Here is a 16,098-nt window from a genome sequence, read left to right as displayed (position 1 = left end):
CGCCACAATTGCAGAGAATCAGTGCTGAGGGAGCGCCATGTTCTCCGAGAATCAGTGCTGAGGGAGCGCCGCACTCTCAGAGAATCAGTGCTGAGGGAGCGCCACATTCTCAGAGAATCTGTGCTGAGGGAGCGCCATGTTCTCAGAGAATCAGTGTTGAGGGAGCGCCGCATTCTCAGAGAATCAGTGCTGAGGGAGTACCATGTTCTCAGAGAATCAGTGCTGAGGGAGTGCCACATTCTCAGAGAAACAGTGCTGAGGGAGTGCCACATTCTCAGAGAATCAGTGCTGAGGGAGCGCCACATTCTCAGAGAATCAGTGCTGAGGGGGCGCCACATTCGCAGAGAATCAGTGCTGAGGGAGTACCATGTTCTCAGAGAATCAGTGCTGAGGGAGTGCCACATTCTCAGAGAAACAGTGCTGAGGGAGTGCCACATTCTCAGAGAATCAGTGCTGAGGGAGCGACACATTCTCAGAGAATCAGTGCTGAGGGAGCGCCACATTCTCAGAGAATCAGTGCTGAGGGAGTGCCACGTTCTCAGAGAATCAGTGCTGAGGGAGCGCCATGTTCGCCGAGAATCAGTGCTGAGGGAGCGCCACATTCTCAGAGAATCAGTGCTGAGGGTGCGCCACATTCGCAGAGAATCAGTGCTTAGGGAGCGCCGCACTATCAGAGAATCAGTGCTGAGGGAGTGCCACATTCTCAGAGAATCAGTGCTGAGGGAGTGCCACATTCTCAGAGAATCATTGCTGTGGGAGCGCCATGTTCTCAGAGAATCAGTGCTGAGGGAGCGCCACACTCTCAGAGAATCAGTGCTGAGGGAGGGCCACATTCTCAGAGAATCAGTGCTGAGGGAGCGCCGCATTCTCAGAGAATCAGTGCTGAGGGAGCGCCATGTTCTCAGAGAAACAGTGCTGAGGGAGCACCACACTCTCAGAGAAACAGTGCTGAGGGAGCGCCACACTCTCAGAGAAACAGTGCTGAGGGAGCGCCACACTCTCAGAGAATCAGTGCTGAGAGGCGCCGCACTATCAGAGAAACAGTGCTGTAGGAGAGCCACACTCTCAGAGAATCAGTGCTGAGGGAGCGCCCCAATCTCAGAGAATCAGTGCTGAGGGAGTGCCACATTCTCAGAGAATCAGTGCTGAGGGAGCGCCACAATTGCAGAGAATCAGTGCTGAGGGAGCGCCATGTTCTCCGAGAATCAGTGCTGAGGGAGCGCCGCACTCTCAGAGAATCAGTGCTGAGGGAGCGCCACATTCTCAGAGAATCTGTGCTGAGGGAGCGCCATGTTCTCAGAGAATCAGTGCTGAGGGAGCGCCGCATTCTCAGAGAATCAGTGCTGAGGGAGCGCCACATTCTCAGAGAATCAGTGCTGAGGGAGCGCCACAATTGCAGAGAATCAGTGCTGAGGGAGCGCCATGTTCTCCGAGAATCAGTGCTGAGGGAGCGCCGCACTCTCAGAGAATCAGTGCTGAGGGAGCGCCACATTCTCAGAGAATCTGTGCTGAGGGAGCGCCATGTTCTCAGAGAATCAGTGTTGAGGGAGCGCCGCATTCTCAGAGAATCAGTGCTGAGGGAGTACCATGTTCTCAGAGAATCAGTGCTGAGGGAGTGCCACATTCTCAGAGAAACAGTGCTGAGGGAGTGCCACATTCTCAGAGAATCAGTGCTGAGGGAGCGCCACATTCTCAGAGAATCAGTGCTGAGGGGGCGCCACATTCGCAGAGAATCAGTGCTGAGGGAGTACCATGTTCTCAGAGAATCAGTGCTGAGGGAGTGCCACATTCTCAGAGAAACAGTGCTGAGGGAGTGCCACATTCTCAGAGAATCAGTGCTGAGGGAGCGACACATTCTCAGAGAATCAGTGCTGAGGGAGCGCCACATTCTCAGAGAATCAGTGCTGAGGGAGTGCCACGTTCTCAGAGAATCAGTGCTGAGGGAGCGCCATGTTCGCCGAGAATCAGTGCTGAGGGAGCGCCACATTCTCAGAGAATCAGTGCTGAGGGTGCGCCACATTCGCAGAGAATCAGTGCTTAGGGAGCGCCGCACTATCAGAGAATCAGTGCTGAGGGAGTGCCACATTCTCAGAGAATCAGTGCTGAGGGAGTGCCACATTCTCAGAGAATCATTGCTGTGGGAGCGCCATGTTCTCAGAGAATCAGTGCTGAGGGAGCGCCACACTCTCAGAGAATGAATGCTGAGGTAGTGCCACACTCTCAGAGAATCAGTGCTGAGGGTGCACCGCATTCTCAGAGAATCAGTGCTGAGGGAGAACCACATTCTCAGAGAATCAGTGCTGAGGGAGCACCGCATTCTCTGAGAATCAGTGCTGAGGGAGCGCCGCATTCTCAGAGAATCAGTGCTGAGGGAGCACCGCATTCTCAGAGAATCAGTGCTGAGGGAGCGCCGCACTCTCAGAGAATCAGTGCTGAGGGAGCGCCACACTCTCAGAGAATCAGTGCTGAGGGAGCGCAATGTTCTCAGAGAATCAGTGCTGAGGGAGCGCCGCACTCTCAGAGAATCAGTGCTGAGGGAGCGCCACACTCTCAGAGAATCAGTGCTGAGGGAGCGCCATGTTCTCAGAGAATCAGTGCTGAGGGAGCACCGCATTCTCAGAGAATCAGTGCTGAGTGAGCACCGCATTCTCAGAGAATCAGTGCTGAGGGAGTACCGCATTCTCAGAGAATCAGTGCTGAGGGAGCGCCACACTCTCAGAGAATCAGTGCTGAGGGAGTGCCACATTCTCAGAGAATCAGTGCTGAGGGAGTGCCACATTCTGAGAGAATCAGTGCTGAGGGAGCGCCACTCTCTCAGAGAATCAGTGCTGAGGGAGTGCCACATTCTCAGAGAATCAGTGCTGAGGGAGCTCCGCATTCTCAGAGAATCAGTGCTGAGGGAGCAGCGCATTCTCAGAGAATCAGTGCTGAGGGTGTGCCGCATTCTCAGAGAATCAGTGCTGAGGGTGTGCCACATTCTCAGCGAATCAGTGCTGAGGGAGTGCCACATTCTCAGAGAAACAGTGCTGAGGGAGCGCCACGTTCGCCGAGAATCAGTGCTGAGGGAGCGCCACACTCTCAGAGAATCAGTGCTGAGGGAGCGCCGGACTCTCAGAGAATCAGTGCTGAGGGAGTGCCACTCTCTCAGAGAATCAGTGCTGAGGGAGCGCCACATTCTCAGAGAATCAGTGCTGAGGGAGCGCCACATTCTCAGAGAATCAGTGCTATGGGAGCGCCGCATTCTCAGAGAATCAGTGCTGAGGGAGCGCCGCATTCTCAGAGAATCAGTGCTGAGGGAGCGCCACATTCGCAGAGAATCAGTGCTGAGGGAGGGCCACATTCTCAGAGAATCAGTGCTGAGGGAGCGCCGCATTCTCAGAGAATCAGTGCTGAGGGAGCGCCATGTTCTCAGAGAAACAGTGCTGAGGGAGCACCACACTCTCAGAGAAACAGTGCTGAGGGAGCGCCACACTCTCAGAGAAACAGTGCTGAGGGAGCTCCACACTCTCAGAGAATCAGTGCTGAGAGGCGCCGCACTATCAGAGAAACAGTGCTGTAGGAGAGCCACACTCTCAGAGAATCAGTGCTGAGGGAGCGCCCCAATCTCAGAGAATCAGTGCTGAGGGAGTGCCACATTCTCAGAGAATCAGTGCTGAGGGAGCGCCACAATTGCAGAGAATCAGTGCTGAGGGAGCGCCATGTTCTCCGAGAATCAGTGCTGAGGGAGCGCCGCACTCTCAGAGAATCAGTGCTGAGGGAGCGCCACATTCTCAGAGAATCTGTGCTGAGGGAGCGCCATGTTCTCAGAGAATCAGTGCTGAGGGAGCGCCGCATTCTCAGAGAATCAGTGCTGAGGGAGCGCCACATTCTCAGAGAATCAGTGCTGAGGGAGCGCCACAATTGCAGAGAATCAGTGCTGAGGGAGCGCCATGTTCTCCGAGAATCAGTGCTGAGGGAGCGCCGCACTCTCAGAGAATCAGTGCTGAGGGAGCGCCACATTCTCAGAGAATCTGTGCTGAGGGAGCGCCATGTTCTCAGAGAATCAGTGTTGAGGGAGCGCCGCATTCTCAGAGAATCAGTGCTGAGGGAGTACCATGTTCTCAGAGAATCAGTGCTGAGGGAGTGCCACATTCTCAGAGAAACAGTGCTGAGGGAGTGCCACATTCTCAGAGAATCAGTGCTGAGGGAGCGCCACATTCTCAGAGAATCAGTGCTGAGGGGGCGCCACATTCGCAGAGAATCAGTGCTGAGGGAGTACCATGTTCTCAGAGAATCAGTGCTGAGGGAGTGCCACATTCTCAGAGAAACAGTGCTGAGGGAGTGCCACATTCTCAGAGAATCAGTGCTGAGGGAGCGACACATTCTCAGAGAATCAGTGCTGAGGGAGCGCCACATTCTCAGAGAATCAGTGCTGAGGGAGTGCCACGTTCTCAGAGAATCAGTGCTGAGGGAGCGCCATGTTCGCCGAGAATCAGTGCTGAGGGAGCGCCACATTCTCAGAGAATCAGTGCTGAGGGTGCGCCACATTCGCAGAGAATCAGTGCTTAGGGAGCGCCGCACTATCAGAGAATCAGTGCTGAGGGAGTGCCACATTCTCAGAGAATCAGTGCTGAGGGAGTGCCACATTCTCAGAGAATCATTGCTGTGGGAGCGCCATGTTCTCAGAGAATCAGTGCTGAGGGAGCGCCACACTCTCAGAGAATGAATGCTGAGGTAGTGCCACACTCTCAGAGAATCAGTGCTGAGGGTGCACCGCATTCTCAGAGAATCAGTGCTGAGGGAGAACCACATTCTCAGAGAATCAGTGCTGAGGGAGCACCGCATTCTCTGAGAATCAGTGCTGAGGGAGCGCCGCATTCTCAGAGAATCAGTGCTGAGGGAGCACCGCATTCTCAGAGAATCAGTGCTGAGGGAGCGCCGCACTCTCAGAGAATCAGTGCTGAGGGAGCGCCACACTCTCAGAGAATCAGTGCTGAGGGAGCGCAATGTTCTCAGAGAATCAGTGCTGAGGGAGCGCCGCACTCTCAGAGAATCAGTGCTGAGGGAGCGCCACACTCTCAGAGAATCAGTGCTGAGGGAGCGCCATGTTCTCAGAGAATCAGTGCTGAGGGAGCACCGCATTCTCAGAGAATCAGTGCTGAGTGAGCACCGCATTCTCAGAGAATCAGTGCTGAGGGAGTACCGCATTCTCAGAGAATCAGTGCTGAGGGAGCGCCACACTCTCAGAGAATCAGTGCTGAGGGAGTGCCACATTCTCAGAGAATCAGTGCTGAGGGAGTGCCACATTCTGAGAGAATCAGTGCTGAGGGAGCGCCACTCTCTCAGAGAATCAGTGCTGAGGGAGTGCCACATTCTCAGAGAATCAGTGCTGAGGGAGCTCCGCATTCTCAGAGAATCAGTGCTGAGGGAGCACCGCATTCTCAGAGAATCAGTGCTGAGGGTGTGCCGCATTCTCAGAGAATCAGTGCTGAGGGTGTGCCACATTCTCAGCGAATCAGTGCTGAGGGAGTGCCACATTCTCAGAGAAACAGTGCTGAGGGAGCGCCACGTTCGCCGAGAATCAGTGCTGAGGGAGCGCCACACTCTCAGAGAATCAGTGCTGAGGGAGCGCCGGACTCTCAGAGAATCAGTGCTGAGGGAGTGCCACTCTCTCAGAGAATCAGTGCTGAGGGAGCGCCACATTCTCAGAGAATCAGTGCTGAGGGAGCGCCACATTCTCAGAGAATCAGTGCTATGGGAGCGCCGCATTCTCAGAGAATCAGTGCTGAGGGAGCGCCGCATTCTCAGAGAATCAGTGCTGAGGGAGCGCCACATTCGCAGAGAATCAGTGCTGAGGGAGGGCCACATTCTCAGAGAATCAGTGCTGAGGGAGCGCCGCATTCTCAGAGAATCAGTGCTGAGGGAGCGCCATGTTCTCAGAGAAACAGTGCTGAGGGAGCACCACACTCTCAGAGAAACAGTGCTGAGGGAGCGCCACACTCTCAGAGAAACAGTGCTGAGGGAGCGCCACACTCTCAGAGAATCAGTGCTGAGAGGCGCCGCACTATCAGAGAAACAGTGCTGTAGGAGAGCCACACTCTCAGAGAATCAGTGCTGAGGGAGCGCCCCAATCTCAGAGAATCAGTGCTGAGGGAGTGCCACATTCTCAGAGAATCAGTGCTGAGGGAGCGCCACAATTGCAGAGAATCAGTGCTGAGGGAGCGCCATGTTCTCCGAGAATCAGTGCTGAGGGAGCGCCGCACTCTCAGAGAATCAGTGCTGAGGGAGCGCCACATTCTCAGAGAATCTGTGCTGAGGGAGCGCCATGTTCTCAGAGAATCAGTGCTGAGGGAGCGCCGCATTCTCAGAGAATCAGTGCTGAGGGAGCGCCACATTCTCAGAGAATCAGTGCTGAGGGAGCGCCACAATTGCAGAGAATCAGTGCTGAGGGAGCGCCATGTTCTCCGAGAATCAGTGCTGAGGGAGCGCCGCACTCTCAGAGAATCAGTGCTGAGGGAGCGCCACATTCTCAGAGAATCTGTGCTGAGGGAGCGCCATGTTCTCAGAGAATCAGTGTTGAGGGAGCGCCGCATTCTCAGAGAATCAGTGCTGAGGGAGTACCATGTTCTCAGAGAATCAGTGCTGAGGGAGTGCCACATTCTCAGAGAAACAGTGCTGAGGGAGTGCCACATTCTCAGAGAATCAGTGCTGAGGGAGCGCCACATTCTCAGAGAATCAGTGCTGAGGGGGCGCCACATTCGCAGAGAATCAGTGCTGAGGGAGTACCATGTTCTCAGAGAATCAGTGCTGAGGGAGTGCCACATTCTCAGAGAAACAGTGCTGAGGGAGTGCCACATTCTCAGAGAATCAGTGCTGAGGGAGCGACACATTCTCAGAGAATCAGTGCTGAGGGAGCGCCACATTCTCAGAGAATCAGTGCTGAGGGAGTGCCACGTTCTCAGAGAATCAGTGCTGAGGGAGCGCCATGTTCGCCGAGAATCAGTGCTGAGGGAGCGCCACATTCTCAGAGAATCAGTGCTGAGGGTGCGCCACATTCGCAGAGAATCAGTGCTTAGGGAGCGCCGCACTATCAGAGAATCAGTGCTGAGGGAGTGCCACATTCTCAGAGAATCAGTGCTGAGGGAGTGCCACATTCTCAGAGAATCATTGCTGTGGGAGCGCCATGTTCTCAGAGAATCAGTGCTGAGGGAGCGCCACACTCTCAGAGAATGAATGCTGAGGTAGTGCCACACTCTCAGAGAATCAGTGCTGAGGGTGCACCGCATTCTCAGAGAATCAGTGCTGAGGGAGAACCACATTCTCAGAGAATCAGTGCTGAGGGAGCACCGCATTCTCTGAGAATCAGTGCTGAGGGAGCGCCGCATTCTCAGAGAATCAGTGCTGAGGGAGCACCGCATTCTCAGAGAATCAGTGCTGAGGGAGCGCCGCACTCTCAGAGAATCAGTGCTGAGGGAGCGCCACACTCTCAGAGAATCAGTGCTGAGGGAGCGCAATGTTCTCAGAGAATCAGTGCTGAGGGAGCGCCGCACTCTCAGAGAATCAGTGCTGAGGGAGCGCCACACTCTCAGAGAATCAGTGCTGAGGGAGCGCCATGTTCTCAGAGAATCAGTGCTGAGGGAGCACCGCATTCTCAGAGAATCAGTGCTGAGTGAGCACCGCATTCTCAGAGAATCAGTGCTGAGGGAGTACCGCATTCTCAGAGAATCAGTGCTGAGGGAGCGCCACACTCTCAGAGAATCAGTGCTGAGGGAGTGCCACATTCTCAGAGAATCAGTGCTGAGGGAGTGCCACATTCTGAGAGAATCAGTGCTGAGGGAGCGCCACTCTCTCAGAGAATCAGTGCTGAGGGAGTGCCACATTCTCAGAGAATCAGTGCTGAGGGAGCTCCGCATTCTCAGAGAATCAGTGCTGAGGGAGCACCGCATTCTCAGAGAATCAGTGCTGAGGGTGTGCCGCATTCTCAGAGAATCAGTGCTGAGGGTGTGCCACATTCTCAGCGAATCAGTGCTGAGGGAGTGCCACATTCTCAGAGAAACAGTGCTGAGGGAGCGCCACGTTCGCCGAGAATCAGTGCTGAGGGAGCGCCACACTCTCAGAGAATCAGTGCTGAGGGAGCGCCGGACTCTCAGAGAATCAGTGCTGAGGGAGTGCCACTCTCTCAGAGAATCAGTGCTGAGGGAGCGCCACATTCTCAGAGAATCAGTGCTGAGGGAGCGCCACATTCTCAGAGAATCAGTGCTATGGGAGCGCCGCATTCTCAGAGAATCAGTGCTGAGGGAGCGCCGCATTCTCAGAGAATCAGTGCTGAGGGAGCGCCACATTCGCAGAGAATCAGTGCTGAGGGAGGGCCACATTCTCAGAGAATCAGTGCTGAGGGAGCGCCGCATTCTCAGAGAATCAGTGCTGAGGGAGCGCCATGTTCTCAGAGAAACAGTGCTGAGGGAGCACCACACTCTCAGAGAAACAGTGCTGAGGGAGCGCCACACTCTCAGAGAAACAGTGCTGAGGGAGCGCCACACTCTCAGAGAATCAGTGCTGAGAGGCGCCGCACTATCAGAGAAACAGTGCTGTAGGAGAGCCACACTCTCAGAGAATCAGTGCTGAGGGAGCGCCCCAATCTCAGAGAATCAGTGCTGAGGGAGTGCCACATTCTCAGAGAATCAGTGCTGAGGGAGCGCCACAATTGCAGAGAATCAGTGCTGAGGGAGCGCCATGTTCTCCGAGAATCAGTGCTGAGGGAGCGCCGCACTCTCAGAGAATCAGTGCTGAGGGAGCGCCACATTCTCAGAGAATCTGTGCTGAGGGAGCGCCATGTTCTCAGAGAATCAGTGCTGAGGGAGCGCCGCATTCTCAGAGAATCAGTGTTGAGGGAGCGCCGCATTCTCAGAGAATCAGTGCTGAGGGAGTACCATGTTCTCAGAGAATCAGTGCTGAGGGAGTGCCACATTCTCAGAGAAACAGTGCTGAGGGAGTGCCACATTCTCAGAGAATCAGTGCTGAGGGAGCGCCACATTCTCAGAGAATCAGTGCTGAGGGGGCGCCACATTCGCAGAGAATCAGTGCTGAGGGAGTACCATGTTCTCAGAGAATCAGTGCTGAGGGAGTGCCACATTCTCAGAGAAACAGTGCTGAGGGAGTGCCACATTCTCAGAGAATCAGTGCTGAGGGAGCGACACATTCTCAGAGAATCAGTGCTGAGGGAGCGCCACATTCTCAGAGAATCAGTGCTGAGGGAGTGCCACGTTCTCAGAGAATCAGTGCTGAGGGAGCGCCACTCTCTCAGAGAATCAGTGCTGAGGGAGCGCCACATTCTCAGAGAATCAGTGCTGAGGGTGCGCCACATTCGCAGAGAATCAGTGCTGAGGGAGCGCCGCACTATCAGAGAATCAGTGCTGAGGGAGTGCCACATTCTCAGAGAATCAGTGCTGAGGGAGTGCCACATTCTCAGAGAAACAGTGCTGAGGGAGCGCCATGTTCGCCGAGAATCAGTGCTGAGGGAGCGCCACACTCTCAGAGAATCAGTGCTGAGGGAGCGCCGCACTCTCAGAGAATCAGTGCTTAGGGAGCGCCGCACTCTCAGAGAATCAGTGCTGAGGGAGCACCGCGCTCTCAGAGAATCAGTGCTGAGGGAGTGCCACATTCTCAGAGAATCATTGCTGTGGGAGCGCCATGTTCTCAGAGAATCAGTGCTGAGGGAGCGCCACACTCTCAGAGAATGAATGCTGAGGTAGTGCCACACTCTCAGAGAATCAGTGCTGAGGGTGCACCGCATTCTCAGAGAATCAGTGCTGAGGGAGAACCACATTCTCAGAGAATCAGTGCTGAGGGAGCGCCGCATTCTCTGAGAATCAGTGCTGAGGGAGCGCCGCATTCTCAGAGAATCAGTGCTGAGGGAGCACCGCATTCTCAGAGAATCAGTGCTGAGGGAGCGCCACACTCTCAGAGAATCAGTGCTGAGGGAGCGCAATGTTCTCAGAGAATCAGTGCTGAGGGAGCGCCGCACTCTCAGAGAATCAGTGCTGAGGGAGCGCCACACTCTCAGAGAATCAGTGCTGAGGGAGCGCCATGTTCTCAGAGAATCAGTGCTGAGGGAGCACCGCATTCTCAGAGAATCAGTGCTGAGTGAGCACCGCATTCTCAGAGAATCAGTGCTGAGGGAGTACCGCATTCTCAGAGAATCAGTGCTGAGGGAGCGCCACACTCTCAGAGAATCAGTGCTGAGGGAGCACCGCATTCTCAGAGAATCAGTGCTGAGGGAGTGCCACATTCTCAGAGAATCAGTGCTGAGGGAGCGCCACACTCTCAGAGAATCAGTGCTGAGGAAGCGACACACTCTCAGAGAATCAGTGCTGAGGGAGCACCGCATTCTCAGAGAAACAGTGCTGAGGGAGTGCCACATTCTCAGAGAATCAGTGCTGAGGGAGCGCCGCATTCTCAGAGAATCAGTGCTGAGGGAGCGCCGCATTCTCAGAGAATCAGTGCTGAGGGAGCGCCGTATTCTCAGAGAATCAGTGCTGAGGGAGCGCCGCATTCTCAGAGAAGCAGTGCTGAGGGAGCGCCGCATTCTCAGAGAATCAGTGCTGAGGGAGCGCCACATTCTCAGAGAATCAGTGCTGAGGGAGCGCCACATTCTCAGAGAATCAGTGCTGAGGGAGTGCCATGTTCTCAGAGAATCAGTGCTGAAGGAGCGCCGCATTCTCAGAGAATCAGTGCTGAGGGAGCGCCGCATTCTCAGAGAATCAGTGCTGAGGGAGCGCCGCATTCTCAGAGAATCAGTGCTGAGGGTGCACCGCATTCTCAGAGAATCAGTGCTGAGGGAGCGCCGCATTCTCAGAGAATCAGTGCTGAGGGAGCGCCGCATTCTCAGAGAATCAGTGCTGAGGGAGCGCCGCATTCTCAGAGAATCAGTGCTGAGGGAGCGCCGCATTCTCAGAGAATCAGTGCTGAGGGAGCGCCGCATTCTCAGAGAATCAGTGCTGAGGGAGCGCCGCATTCTCAGAGAATCAGTGCTGAGGGAGCGCCGCATTCTCAGAGAATCAGTGCTGAGGGAGTACCGCATTCTCAGAGAATCAGTGCTGAGGGAGCGCCACACTCTCAGAGAATCAGTGCTGAGGGAGCGCCGCACTCTCAGAGAATCAGTGCTGAGGGAGCACCACACTCTCAGAGAATCAGTGCTGAGGGAGCGCCTCACTCTCAGAGAATCAGTGCTGAGGGAGCGCCGCATTCTCAGAGAATCAGTGCTGAGGGAGCGCCACACTCTCAGAGAATCAGTGCTGAGGGAGCGCCGCATTCTCAGAGAAACAGTGCTGAGGGAGTGCCACACTCTCAGAGAATCAGTGCTGAGGGAGCACCACACTCTCAGAGAATCAGTGCTGAGGGAGCGCCTCACTCTCAGAGAATCAGTGCTGAGGGAGCGCCGCATTCTCAGAGAATCAGTGCTGAGGGAGCGCCACACTCTCAGAGAATCAGTGCTGAGGGAGCGCCGCATTCTCAGAGAAACAGTGCTGAGGGAGTGCCACACTCTCAGAGAAACAGTGCTGAGGGAGCGCCACATTCTCAGAGAATCAGTGCTGAGGGAGCGCCGCACTCTCAGAGAATCAGTGCTGAGGGAGCGCCGCATTCTCAGAGAATCAGTGCTGAGGGAGCTCCGCATTCTCAGAGAATCAGTGCTGAGGGAGCTCCACACTCTCAGAGAATCAGTGCTGAGGGAGCGCCACATTCTCAGAGAATCAGTGCTGAGGGAGCGCCGCACTCTCAGAGAATCAGTGCTGAGGGAGCTCCGCATTCTCAGAGAATCAGTGCTGAGGGAGCGCCGCATTCTCTGAGAATCAGTGCTGAGGGAGCTCCGCATTCTCAGAGAATCATTGCTGAGGGAGCGCCACATTCTCAGAGAATCAGTGCTGAGGGAGCGCCACATTCTCAGAGAATCAGTGCTGAGGGAGCGCCACATTCTCAGAGAATCAGTGCTGAGGGAGTGCCACACTCTCAGAGAATCAGTGCTGAGGGAGCGCCGCACTCTCAGAGAATCAGTGCTGAGGGAGCGCCACATTCTCAGAGAATCAGTGCTGAGGGAGCTCCGCATTCTCAGAGAATCAGTGCTGAGGGAGCGCCGCATTCTCAGAGAATCAGTGCTGAGGGAGCTCCGCATTCTCAGAGAATCATTGCTGAGGGAGCGCCACATTCTCAGAGAATCAGTGCTGAGGGAGCGCCACATTCTCAGAGAATCAGTGCTGAGGGAGCGCCACATTCTCAGAGAATCAGTGGTGAGGGAGTGCCACACTCTCAGAGAATCAGTGCTGAGGGAGCGCCGCACTCTCAGAGAATCAGTGCTGAGGGAGCGCCACATTCTCAGAGAATCAGTGCTGAGGGAGCGCCACATTCTCAGAGAATCAGTGCTGAGGGAGCGCCGCACTCTCAGAGAATCAGTGCTGAGGGAGCGCCACATTCTCAGAGAATCAGTGCTGAGGGAGCGCCGCATTCTCAGAGAATCAGTGCTGAGGGAGCGCCACATTCTCAGAGAATCAGTGCTGAGGGAGCGCCACATTCTCAGAGAATCAGTGCTGAGGGAGCGCCGCACTCTCAGAGAATCAGTGCTGAGGGAGCGCCACATTCTCAGAGAATCAGTGCTGAGGGAGCGCCGCATTCTCAGAGAATCAGTGCTGAGGGAGCGCCACAGTCTCAGAGAATCAGTGCTGAGGGAGCGCCGCACTCTCAGAGAATCAGTGCTGAGGGAGCGCCACATTCTCAGAGAATCAGTGCTGAGGGAGCGCCGCATTCTCAGAGAATCAGTGCTGAGGGAGCGCCACAGTCTCAGAGAATCAGTGCTGAGGGAGCGCCGCATTCTCAGAGAATCAGTGCTGAGGGAGCGCCGCATTCTCAGAGAATCATTGCTGAGGGAGCGCCACATTCTCAGAGAATCAGTGCTGAGGGAGCGCCACATTCTCAGAGAATCAGTGCTGCTGGAGGATCAGTACTGAGGAAGTTTTGGAATGTCGGTACAAAGGAATGGTGGAGACCAAGGCATTACTGGAAAGAGAAAAGGAGCTGTTCCCTGTATTCTGGCACTCAAATAAACCAACCATGTTCATATCGCTGTTGTGGGCTCTTGCTGTGCAAAACCGGCTGCTGCATTTCCTGCACCACAACAGTGTTTCAACAGAACTTTGTTGGCTGTAAAACAAGGTGCAGGACAAATCTCAATTTATCCTTCTTTCTAGTGGTCACAATCTACAGCCAGAGGCCAGCCAACAGGCCAACTTTTCATCTCTTTCCCAGCAACAAATCATTCCAAACATCTGGTGGAAGATGAACATTAGACAATAAACCTTACCCCAAATGTGCAGCACAGCTTTACTGCTGTAAAACACTAAAAGGGAATATGTGTCTGAGGATCAAACACTTAACTAAATTTTAAGTAAGCTTTATTGTTTCTCTAGAAATCTCCAGTTATTACTCATACGTGTGGCATTTTGTTTTTAGTCTCTGCATGAACCAATGGAAGGACAGTAGCTGGTGACTGGAAACAGTGTGAAGGGATTAAGTGAGCGTTTTAATTATTTAGGTTTGTAATACTTCCTGGTTATTGAGAGTTGCATTCAGTTGCCTGGTTGCACATTGCTCCCTTCCTCAGTTTGTTTACACTTGTTCAATGGGACTCACAAGATCAGTCAATAAATGTTATTCAGCTCCATGAAAATCTTGCAAAGGTTTCAACTTGGTAAATGCAGATTGCTCAACCCCACAATAAAAAATCACAAACCTTTCTTCACTTTTTTCTGCAATTTTAGTGTATCAGACGATTTCTTCTTGATCTCTTGTCGAGCTTTCTTGTATTCTGCAACAATTACCAGTGGAGACATCATTAATAAGGAGGGTTTAAAGGAACTGAATCTGACAAAAGTAACAGTGTAGTCTTGTCACACATCAGCAATCACTTTGATATTTTTTGGCACTCTCCAACCAACACTGTGAATGGTTAAAGAGCAAATTACTGCAGATGCTGGAATCCACTGTGAATCGCTACACTTGCCACACATCATGATCTGTTCTCCAGACCACAACTTTGCACCAAAATCGTGGGAGCAGCTTTAATGAATCACTTACCCAATGAATAGCGTGGGACACGCACAGACCTGTCTTTATTGAGACTTTCATGCAACATCGAATGAGGAGGGACTGAGGAGAATGTCAACCTGTGCTAACTAGAAACTTATCCCCACAACCACCTTCCGCAAGATCAGGTCAGATAGAACATAGAACATAGAAGAATACAGCGCAGTACAGGCCCTTTGGCCCTCGATGTTGCGCCGATCCAAGCCCACCTAACCTATACTAACCCACTATCCTCCATATACCTATCCAATGCCCGCTTAAATGCCCATAAAGAGGGAGAGTCCACCACTGCTGCTGGCAGGGCATTCCATGAACTTACGACTCGCTGAGTGAAGAACCTACCCCTAACTTCAGTCCTATATCTACCCCCCCTTAATTTAAAGCTATGCTCCCTTGTAATACCCGACTCCATACGCGGGAAAAGGTTCACACTGTCAACCCTATCTAACCCCCTAATCATCTTGTACACCTCAATCAAGTCACCCCTAAACCTTCTTTTCTCTAATGAAAACAGCCCCAAGTGTCTCAGTCTATCCTCATACGATCTTCCTTCCATACCAGGCAACATCCTGGTAAACCTCCTCTGCACCCGTTCCAGTGCCTCCACATCCTTCCTATAGTATGGCGACCAAAACTGCACACAATATTCCAGATGCGGCCGCACCAGAGTTTTATACAACTGCATCATGACCTCAGGACTCCGGAACTCAATTCCTCTACCAATAAAAGCCAGTACGCCATATGCCTTCCTCACCGCACTATTTACCTGGGTGGCAACTTTCAGAGATCTGTGTACATGGACACCAAGATCCCTCTGCTCATCCACACTACCAAGTATCCGACCATTAGCCCAGTACCCCATCTTTTTGTTATTCTTCCCAAAGTGAATCACCTCACATTTAGCTACATTGAATTCCATTTGCCACCTTTCTGCCCAGCTCTGCAGCTTCTCTATATCCTGCTGTAACCTGCCACATCCTTCCTCACTGTCAACAACTCCTCCGACTTTCGTATCATCCGCAAACTTGCTCACCCAACCTTCTAACCCCTCTTCCAGGTCATTTATAAAAATGACAAACAGCAATGGTCCCAAAACAGATCCTTGCGGAACACCGCTAGTGACGGCACTCCATGAAGAAACTTTGCCATCAACTACTACCCTCTGTCTTCTTCCATCCAGCCAATTCCTAATCCAAACCTCCAACTCACCCTCAATGCCATATCTCCGTATTTTCTGCAGTAGCCTACCATGGGGAACCTTATCAAACGCCTTACTAAAATCCATATATACCACATCTACCGCTTTCCCCTCATCAACCTCCTTCGTCACCTTTTCAAAGAATTCAATAAGGTTTGTGAGGCACGACCAGCCCTTCACAAAACCATGCTGACTATCCTTGATCACATTATTCCTATCCAGATGTGCATAAATCCTATCCCTTACAATTCTCTCTAAGACTTTGCCCACAACAGAAGTGAGACTCACCGGCCTATAGTTACTAGGGTTATCCCTACTCCCCTTTTTGAACAAGGGAACCACATTTGCTATCCTCCAGTCTTCTGGCACTACTCCTGTAGACAAAGAGGACATAAAAATCAAGGCCAATGGCTCTGCAATCTCCTCCCTTGCTTCCCAGAGAATCCTAGGATAAATGCCATCAGGCCCAGGGGACTTATCTATTTTCACCTTTTCCAGGATTTCCAACACCTCTTCTCTACATACCTCAAAGCCATCCATTCTACTTATTTGTGACTCAGTATTCACATCGACGACAATGCCCTGTTCCTGAAGATCTGAACTTGGGATGTGAGAACTACTTACTGCAGTAAGAAACCCAACGGGTCCACTTGCTACTGGGAGTAATTGCTCATCCTAGCCGTCAACACTCGAGCATGTAACCCTGCAGCACGGGTATACTTCATTGTGACTCTGCGACAATATTGGTGATTTTATTTACAAGAGTAAGCTGGAGAAGCTGGTGCCAT

The 16,098-nt window shown here is 53.0% G+C and overlaps 1 protein-coding gene across 6 annotated transcripts in view; it reads right to left on the bottom strand.

The window, feature by feature from the left end:
• Positions 1–16,098, bottom strand: part of mtss1 (MTSS I-BAR domain containing 1) — a 228,518-nt gene that overhangs the window by 80,023 nt on the left and 132,397 nt on the right. For all 6 annotated transcript variants that reach the window (XM_087994650.1, XM_087994654.1, XM_087994651.1 and 3 more), the window contains exon 6: positions 13,760–13,834. In XM_087994650.1, coding sequence (XP_087850776.1) covers positions 13,760–13,834 — 75 coding nt within the window. The remainder of the gene's footprint in view (positions 1–13,759; positions 13,835–16,098) is intronic.

The sequence above is a fragment of the Chiloscyllium plagiosum genome, unplaced genomic scaffold (genome assembly GCF_037043375.1).
Source record: "Chiloscyllium plagiosum isolate Xiang-an unplaced genomic scaffold, Cpla_swu_hap1 HiC_scaffold_15, whole genome shotgun sequence".
Lineage (NCBI taxonomy): Eukaryota > Metazoa > Chordata > Chondrichthyes > Orectolobiformes > Hemiscylliidae > Chiloscyllium > Chiloscyllium plagiosum.
This window is presented reverse-complemented; position numbering and strand designations above follow the sequence as displayed.